At 30.2% G+C, this 10,209-nt stretch overlaps 2 protein-coding genes across 2 annotated transcripts in view; both read left to right on the plus strand.

The window, feature by feature from the left end:
- The window catches only part of LOC139426676 (protein FAM200C-like), an 11,294-nt gene extending 8,288 nt beyond the window's left edge, over window positions 1-3,006 (plus strand). The window contains exon 2 of the mRNA XM_071186369.1: window positions 2,737-3,006. Within this exon, the coding sequence (XP_071042470.1) occupies window positions 2,737-3,006 (270 nt within the window). The remainder of the gene's footprint in view (window positions 1-2,736) is intronic.
- Window positions 3,007-3,015: 9 nt separating this feature from the next.
- Window positions 3,016-3,438, plus strand: LOC139426677 (uncharacterized). The gene is made up of 2 exons (XM_071186376.1): window positions 3,016-3,103; window positions 3,200-3,438. The coding sequence occupies exons 1-2, from the start codon at window positions 3,016-3,018 to the stop codon at window positions 3,436-3,438; spliced, it is 327 nt and encodes a 108-aa protein (XP_071042477.1).
- The last annotated feature ends 6,771 nt before the right edge of the window (window positions 3,439-10,209 follow it).

Raw genomic sequence — 10,209 nt, forward strand, 5'->3', positions numbered from 1 at the left:
TGTTGAGAAAAAAACTTCGTACTAAAAAAAACATTTCAATCCACCATGACAAATTATTAATTTTAAAAATTTGCAAATATGATCTATTTGTTAACTCACTTAACTCTTAAATTTTTAATTAGCTTAATTACTGAAAAATCTTTTTCATCAAACGTACAAGCTCTCAAGTGCGAAAAAATATAAATGTAAGCATGTCAGAAGGCTTAACACCTCCAAACATACTATAAAACTACGCCACTGTTCGTGAATATGAGAATTGAATAATGTGATAGAATTAAATAGTTAAGCAGCCTGAACATGAAAAAAGAGGAAATCGACGTAATTCTTGCAATATATAATTATATATATTAGAAACAGCACATACCTGCCAAGATCAGAGATTTCACTCACTTCAACAAGGTGCATTAATTCAACTTCATCTCCAGCTGGTTTAAGTTTTCGGGCTCGCTTGATAAAAACAAATTTTATTCCACTCACATGATGTGTTGAGATGTAAATCTTATGAGACAAAATTAGATTTAAATATAAGAAGACAACAGATAAATAGACAGCACGCGTAGCTGATAATGATAAACAGCACGATTTTTGATTAACGGGTTACTGTTGCGGTTGCGAGTGGTGTATCGTTTATTTCAGTATTTAGAGATATCGTATCGATGTCGCTACAACAACACGATCACAATATTGATATCAAATATTGCCCAGGTGTTCTTCGAAAGTCTTTAAATTTATATTTGAAATTTATTTTTTGGAATTATAACAATTTGACGTCATTTTTTGTCTTCTAAATGATTAATTTTGATTTAGAACACAATAAAGTTTAAAGGGAAAAGTTCTACAAAGAGACTTTTAACGCGAAATCGACGGGAATCGTACAATATCGTACACACAATGTCGATTTTCTCCGATATTGACAATGTTGGTCGATGTAGACTAAAGCTGCAACAATATCCCTGTGCTACTTGGGTGTACTAAGGATTATTTTGCAACAAAATAAATTGTCTTTAGGTATGCTAAATTTCTTCCTTGTATAATTATGGTATAAACAGTATAAATATTAACATTTAATTTTTAGAAACATATTTATTCATATTTTCATTGGAATTTACGTTGCGTTTTAGAATTTTGATGTTGTTCACTTATGCGTCTCTTTTCACTTATACGCTTTTTTCTGTTGGCCCTTACACCGGTGCGTAAGTGAGAGCTCACTGTAATTGAATAAAATTGTTTCAAAAGTCAGCATTCCTACGGTTCTTCACAAAATGACAAAAAATAAAATTTTGCATATGAATTATAAGAATCGAGTTGTTATAGTCTAAGATTTATTTTCAGGTTTTATCTTGATTTTATACAAAGTTAGTCTTAACATGTGTTGCAAGACTTTCGTAAAGAGCTCTCTGAAAGAAAAATTCTACAATCAGAATAAGTTTTCTGGTCGTTTGCAATGGCTTTCATGCCGCATATGAGAAACCAGAAAACATAGCGAGCATTATTTTGTTTGATTAAAAATAATGTCACATTAAAATGCAGATTCCAATTGACTGATATTGTCATCTCCGCTTTCTGATTCCTGCCTCCATCGAACCTACTAGAAACATGTTTTCACTAAATGAAGAGTATGTAACTAAAAAAGATAAACGAGCTGCATCATAGTACGCATGAGAAAACTGATATAAATAGCAATGGATATATCTTGATTAAGCTTGTAAAGTAACATATGAAAAAATACTTGTGAATTAGAGTTGTATTTTCGTAATGGCAGACACACAACAAACATATTATACATTTCATTTTGAGATATGCCACGATTTCGATTCAATTTCAAAAACAAGATTATATTTCTATTTATATAAAATGTTAATAAAATTTCGGGTATGAAATTCAAATTAATAATGAAAAAAACTCAATTTTATATAATGCATATTAAAAAGTAAAATTCAAAATAACCTATAGTAGAGCTGTCACATTTGATGAGCCATTTTCACGGGACGCAAAACCTCTTTGTTGCAGTTGAGCTGGTGGGATCCCTCGGATCCCAGGCACAGAGGCCTGGCGTTTTCGGGCGGTAGTGGTACGTTGGGTATGTTTTGGGCGGTATGGGGCGATGAGCATGTTTTGTCATTCAAATTTAATTTTAAGACTTATTAATAAAATTATTATGAATAAGATTTATTTAATAAATGAAATTAATATAAAATTAATATTAGAGAAAAAGAAAGATTAAATTAATATAATAAATTAAGATTATCCGATACACCATTTGCACCACAAATAAAACGAACTTGTACGACGCCTATTCTTCGATCAGAGCCAGCAAAGCACAGCGCATGAGTCAGTAGTTTTAACCTCTGATTCATTCAAGCTATTTCGCGGAATTGGAAGCGCATGCGCTCTCGGTATGAATGTTTGATTTGACCCGTGTTTTTTGTGATGGTTTTCGTTAGCTTCCTTACAGTTTTTTCCCCAGTTTTGATTCGATCTCATTGTTTATTTAGCCAGATAAGCGAGTGAATTAGCTCTTTTCCATAAATTATTTATTAATTTGGAGAAATAGTTGATTTTATTTCATCGTTTGTATTTTGCTGCCATCTACAATGTCGGTTAACAAAACTAAGTGTCATCAATACCGTGCCACGTACTTGAAGTTTGGATTTGTTCAATCGGAGCATTTGCAAAAGAATCATCCTGACAAGCAAATTAAATAGTTGTCATTTTTCACGAACTTCAATTCTAAAGGCACCATCGGTCTCAGGGTTGCTGGCAACCTCGTCAAAAAAGTGCGATGATGGTTTGATAGCTTCTTATGATAGATCAAAAATTATTGCTAAATCTGAGAAAGCTCATACCATCGGTGCAGAGTTGATGCTGCCAGTTGTCAAGGAAGTTTTAGAAACAGTTTTACACCATTCAGCCGCATCCAATGTAATAAAAAAGATCCCATTAAGCAACGATACAGTACAGCAACGAAATGATGAGATGACTGAAGACTTTGAAGTTTCTGTATAAAAACTTTTGATGTCCAGTAGCTTTTCCCTTGAAGTTGATGAATCAACCTTACCATGTAATGTAGGCTTTACTGTAAGGGTAACTTCGGTTTGTAAAGGTAGGAAAAATTATTCATGAGAAGCTTTTTGCAAGAAGCTTGATAGTAGATACCAAAGTATATCTATTTTTAATACTGTCAAAGATTATTTTACAGATAACAACATTCTTCTTGCGAAAATTATGTCGATTGCCACTGATGGAGCTCCTGCAATAGTGGGTCGACATCATGGGTTCATCGCCCTTTTAAAATGGGAAGTACCAGATATTTTAGTAGTTCACAGCGTGATTCACAGATATTTAGTAGGAAACAGCCTCAGAGACAGTTTGCATCAATCACTGCAATATGTTACATCTGTTGTGAACAAATTTCACAGTAATAATCTCAACGATTGATTATTCAGACAGCTGTATATGATGAAGAATTCAATCGCTTGCTACGACAAACCGAGATTCGCTGGCTCTCCAAAGGCGCCTGTCTAAATTGGTTTTGCAATCTTTTCGACTCTGTGCTTGAGTTTCTCGAAAACAGAGATGTAGCATGAAAGACAGACTACTTGAGGATGCCTTCCCTACCTCCTTCCTTGTCGAACGTGTATTTCATTGCTGTTGCGGATTTTGTCACAAAGAAAGAGAAATCGACTCGAAATTGTGCACCGAGGGAACTTGCGTTTTTTCCCCGCAAAAAGTATTGAACCGAAAGTTAAGAAACTGGCTCTGAACCATTAAGTACAATCATCCCACTGACATAGTTACATGAATGTTTCGTTGATCCTACTTTTTAGTGTAAAAAATGTTTTTGGTGTTTTTTTAATTATCTAATTAAGAATAAATGATTCTTTTTAAGCATAGGCTTCTTTGCTGTCCATTTTTCATTGCCATATTTATTTTAATTATAACAGATAGACTGCGAAAGAAAAGTGTCGAGTTAATGTACATATTATTTTTTTAAGAAACAAAACAAATTTAAAGCTTTAAAAAATTGCTTGATGTTGTCTCTTATAATTCGGCACACCTCCCTCCGTCCCCATACTTTAAATAACTGGATTTTAACAAAAGGGGGAATTGAAATGTTTTTTACTCTTTATGGGGGCAGCAACGTTACAAAGGTTAAGAATCTATGCTTTATACCAATAATGAAAATTTAGACTACACAAACATTAAATTGCCTTTCAGAGAGTAAAAAAATTACACTGTATCAAATTTTTACACATATCTTTACCTTAAAATCCATATCTTTTTATTCAACATTGTTATTAAACTTGCTTTAATTCATAACTTTTAGCAAAAGTGCAGAAAAAACATTAGCTAAAAATTCCTAACAGTTTTTCGGTAATGTGATGATAAGTAGGAAGGGTAAGGTAGCAAATAGCAATTACAATCAAACTAATAAAGGTTTCGAAAAATTTTTCCTCATTGACGCTAAATTAGAAAACTTTGCTATACAGCTTTTTGTGGCAGTTAGGTAAACATGGAGTATGAAGTGTTCAGCATTGACTATGAAGTATCAAATATTTCCTGTATAAAGTATTATTCCATATAGGGTAAACTAAACAGTGAAGGAACACTTAAGCTTAGCTTGCCTTTAAAAAAATCATAAAATTTCAAGATCTGTAATTCTAGCTGAATGATAGTGTCAACATATTCGTTATTAAATGTCCTTACGTAGAAATAAATTTCGAGAACTTACATAATAGGGTTTCGAGCATTTGGTGGTTCAAATAATAAGTAATAAGATAGCCAAGTGAAGAAACAGTTCTTACCAGTGAATGAGCACTAAATTTTCCAGTGAATGAACACTTAATTTTGAGAATTTTTGATGCTCTTTAGGAATTCATAGGCCATACAAATGTCTAAAAACAAGATTTTTTCTTGGAATTATAACATCTAAACAGTTAAAATGGAAAATTTCACTTTTTTTAGTCATGAAATGGAAAGTAAAATGGGGTTGAATACCGAATAAAGAAATGTTTTTAATTTTCTTTCTCACAGTTTAATAGTCTAGTCTAAATCATGCGTGCTTATCATTGTGTAATCCGATGATGTTTTATTATTATTATTTTATCGCTTTTCTATTTAATCTTTCCCCATATCTCTTGAAGCTTTTTCTTATTTTATCTTTTTACCTTTAAATTTCGTTCTATTTCTGAAGTTAATACAAAGTTTCTGAAGAAATAGTTCATCCTCACTCGAAGTTCTCATTTATCGAAATATGCGTTTTGTTGATAAGTTTTCTTGCTAATTAACTCTTTGAGGTCTGTCTTGCATGCATTTGTTAAAGTCAACGTTTTCAACATCAAATGGAAAAATACCACATTTTACAAAAGCATTTTAACTGCATCAGTTGATGCTTCAAAAGCCTATTAAAAATGGGTGTAAAATTACCTCTACATATTGTTTTGCGACTCTTTTTCTTCAAGACATCGCAAAGCTAGAATACACTAGTAGAATTAGGTAGAAAGCTAAACCAGATAATTCGTTTGGATAAACAAGACTTGCTCAGTTTCAAATTGATATGAAATTTATGACCGTCCAGAAGAAGCAAAATAAAGAATTTGATAGAATTTTCAATTAGCCATGGGTAGAAAGAAGCATTTGCAATAGATTCGTAAAATGTTGCTGTGGTCATCGATTCACTTCATTAACAATTTTTTCCAATGAAATATATAGCAGGAACTGATTCTGTAATACCTCGAGGAATTCTTCAGTAAGGAAAAACTTTCAATGGAGGTACTTTTTTTCACTAGCTGAAATGTATTCCAAAACTGTTGTTCGTTTTTTCATTCCGAGGTACTATAGAATATAAATTCTTATAATTTTTAGGGCCAAAGATTTTTCCCGTTTAAGGGCATTATTCAACTCCTGTTTCGTTCGCATTGTAGATGAGATCACATTCTAAAAGTTTGCCAAGGCTTCTTCCCTCCTTAAGATTCGTCTAAGCTTCTTTAAACTACTCTCGAATATTATTATCATTTTAAGAAAGGGAAGTTTTGCCTTTTGAAATTATCTTCGCATTGCGCAGTTATTAGTGGATGTCGACTTAAAGGAAGCTTCACTCATTTTTCACCTGGATTGCTGTCTTTAAATGGATGTTTCCTACCTGCTTCCGTCATGACGTTAAAGACAGCATTAAGATAATAATTTAGCTAATTATTGGCAGAAAAACCAACAAAGAAATGTTCTATTCAAGTTTTTATTATTATATTTATTTAGTTTTCGATGAGCAAACATAGTATTTTAAACTGTCTAACGTATGATGGAACTAACTACTACATTTATAAAGATAAATTATAAATAAATTGTGATTATAATTCTTTCCATAAATAATGCAATTAAATTAGCATTTTGAAATGAAATTATTTTAGGAATTATTCATACAGCATTTAGCAGAATTTTGGGTGTCCCCTATATCGCAGAACTACTAATTATCTTAGAGCCATGTAAAATCATATTTCACACCTACTGTTCATTCACTGGGAATCTATTACCAGTGAAGTAACATGCATGTTCCTTCACTGGTTAGAAGTTGTTTTTTGCATTTTGAACATGGTTTTGATGTATAATATGACTAAAGGTACAAGAAAATTAAAAATTTTCTTTTATTTTCATTAACTTGGAAAAATCCCAGTAAATGAACCCTTGTTCATTCATTGGTTTTTCATCGTTTGGTAATCCAGTTAATAAACACCCCCTAATCGCAGTAGATGCTTAAAATAAATAAAACGTAACTTCAATAATCATATTTTGAATTTTTTATTTCACAGTGAGAAAAACAGAACTATTATATGCAATTAATACCACTTTAAACGAATACATACAAACACTGACCTTATAATTTTGTCATAGAAACAAGGTGCTGAACAGATACTAAAAAATTCAAAAATTTTTCCAGAGACGACTATATGACCAGGCAAACCCAATACATTGTTAGATGACTTCCTATTCTTAGGTGGTAAGCTACTGTTACCGATCAACCTAAGTAAAAACGTTCAAAATCTTAATTTTAAAAAATATTTATGAAATATTCCTTCACTGGTTGGTTTACCTTATATGGACAAGGCATTAAGTATTTATCTTGAAAAATGCCAGTGGCTCTACAGCGATTCAGTATATCCAATCCATTTGTGATCCATTAAGTATTATGCTAATTAATTACTTTTTTATAGTTATTGTTAACAAAAAGATGTAAATTGTGCTGCACTACTGTAGATGACTCAGAGTATTAAGTTTTCCAATTTATAAATTTGTGAAAAATCATTCACAAATATTCTTTACAGTGTTCATATTTATCCTCAATTAAAATCGAGAAATTATTTAACAATTCTGTCTTGATTAACTATTTTTAAAAAGCTCAAGCTGTTAAGTATTTTTTTTATTATTATATTCTAAATATAGATTAAAGTATTCATCATCACCATGACCCAATCATGACCAAACACCTAGCCCCATTTCAAGGGATTCATTTTTTAACGGTCACGCTGGGAATGTCACGTAATTTTAACATCAATCAGATAAAGTTTGAAAGCGGCATATTCCACATTTGCTTAAATATTTATTTGCGGCGATAAACGTTTTGACTTTTTGAAGATCATTTTAAATAAAATTTCGAACAGAAATGTTTATGTGTGATTACGGGACAACATGTAACATCGGAACATGTTTAGTTAAAAATGATATTTAAACATAAGTTTTGAAAATAAACTTCATTTTTTTTAAGATTTAATTTTCGACACGTGACACACATCTTGTCATAATTGCAGATATAATAATAATTGAAAAAACTTGAATTCTATTTTTAAATTTTATCTGATAGACATTCCAAACTATAAAGGTACAGTCCGCAAAAAAAGATATCACCCTGAATAACTTTCGTTCTAATGATCGGATTTTCACGAGCTAAAAATCAATTTAATGGTTCCTGGGGGTGACCTCAAATATGCTAATTAATTAGTGCTAACTATTAATTATGATTCGAAATCAGACACAAAAACGTACTTTCTCTGATAAAATATATATATATTTTTTTACATATTTGGATTCTAGACACTTGAATTAGGGGGGGGGGGGGAGACAAAATTTAAAAAAAATTGGATCGTAATTTNGGGTCGTAAATTGGGTTGCAATAAAGGTTTATATATTTGGCGATAGTCCAGAAAACGGCCAAAAAAAGTCGCCAGCGCAAATGAAAATTTTAAGATAACCCATTGACTAATTCAAAAGCTTAATGTTTAATTTTACTAGGTTGCTAGGCAATCTAGTAAAAGAACTCTGAATGTAAAAACTTAAATAATGTTCTGTGATTGCTGGGAGAGGTTTAATTAATTGTTAATAGAAAATATCTCGAAGTTTCTAGGCAATAGACAACTTTTAAGCTGATTTCTGTCCAAAAAGCAAAATAAAATTATTTTAATCTCCTTTGAAAAGAAAATTTGAATTGATTTATAAATTATTTATGATTTTCTAAGTTTTTAGAATACATGAGCTTTTTATCTGATACATGAGCTTTTTATCTGATATTATTTAGATATGTTGTTTTTGCTATTCGAGGATTTCATACTAAAATCTAATTGACATAACTTATTATAGCTATATACAAAATTTTAGGGATAATCATTTTTACAGATTTAATCGAGTCTTCTAGGCAAGAAAGTTTGAAGAAACAAAGAGAACTTGAAAAATAAAATGTAGAATGTATAGTAATTCTAATACACATTCACAAGGTTTTCTATAATTTACGATATTTCTTTTTTCTATAACTCAAGGAATTGCTGAATGTTTAGTGGCATTTTAAAAGCATTGAAACATGTTATGTTTAAGACTAAGATATTGAAATAATATGTAGCATATTGTATGATTCATTGTTTAAAAAATCGCTTCATTCTGCTAGATATTTAGGTTACATGGTTTTCCTTGGATAAAGATGATTAGCAAATAGCATCCTCACTCTCTTACAATGAAAGAGTTATTTCCCCTACTCAAAAAAGAGTTAAATTTTTTTAACTCAACTTGAGTGAAATACATTCTTATTTGAGCGAAATTCTTGCTTTGCATTAACTCAAACTTGAGTGGTATTTATTAAGCAATATTTGAGTGCTTTTAGCTCAAACTTGAGTGATTTATTTATTATTTAATTGTGTGCGAGATATAAGCTGGAATTTCTATCGTTTTATTTTAAAAAGCAAACGATAATAAATCTAAATAAAATTGTTATGTTCTGTGATCTAAATAGATTATGTCTTCCTTTTTATTTTACGTTTAATTTTTTTTTCTGGAGAATATGTCATTTAATATTTTGAATTAAGAAGAATTAAAACAACTTTTAGTTCACAGCGGTATTTCTGAAGAAGACGCTGTTTTACTTTTCAGTAAGTAGATATACTTTGTTGTTTTTATTTTGAAAATACTTTTATTTTGAATGTGTTATATACACATTCCATTTAAATTAGCTGTTTTTCAGCGTTTTTTAATAAAATATACTATTCTTTTAAATTATTTGTCAAAAAAATTTATTAAAATTGAAAGTGTTAAATGTGGATGATTATGAAATATTAAAAAAATTTGATTCCCTGCTAGAATCTTTGTCAAAGCATGTGGGAATATATTATATCTGATAAGAGTTTTAGAATTTTTTCAGATTTCATATTAAAGTTTTAACATTTTATTTTAATATAATAAATTTATATCCATGTTTTAGTTTTTTTGATGTATAATTTTGGTACAAAACATTTCTGGATAATTAATTTCATATCATTCTATACTTCTTTTATAAAGGATATTTACGAAATTATTGTTCATACAGTCCATAATTGCTGTTATTTAAATTGCTTTCTATTAATAAAGTTGACTGTCTTTAATTTATGAAAGTTCACGTCTGCAACATCCATTCATTCAAATCAGAATCTTCAGATGTTCAATGTATTTTATTATAAATATATCATTCAAAGAAAAAGTGGAAAATATTATATTTAAAAAAATTAAGCAGCATTTTGAATTTTTCTGTTTTTATCCTGTTTTTAGCTTTTATTTAATTGGAATTCAGAATCAATACTATCTTCTTATTTCATAAAGTATTTATCACATTATACAAACTATTTTTCCTTTGTTGCTAGCATAAAAGTTCTTACCACTTTTCTTCAAATTCAATTTTCGAGGCAAAATTGAAAATGC

Source organism: Parasteatoda tepidariorum, chromosome 1, assembly GCF_043381705.1.
Source record: "Parasteatoda tepidariorum isolate YZ-2023 chromosome 1, CAS_Ptep_4.0, whole genome shotgun sequence".
Classification (NCBI taxonomy): domain Eukaryota; kingdom Metazoa; phylum Arthropoda; class Arachnida; order Araneae; family Theridiidae; genus Parasteatoda; species Parasteatoda tepidariorum.

What these genes read in the sequence shown, in the direction of transcription:
- LOC139426677 (XM_071186376.1), top strand. Translation starts at nt 3,016, where the DNA reads ATGTCCAGTAGCTTTTCCCTTGAAGTTGATGAATCAACCTTACCATGT. An exon ending in GGTAACTTCGGTTTGTAAAG is followed by an intron (nt 3,104 to 3,199) that starts GTAGGAAAAATT and finishes ATTATTTTACAG; the next exon opens with ATAACAACATTCTTCTTGCG.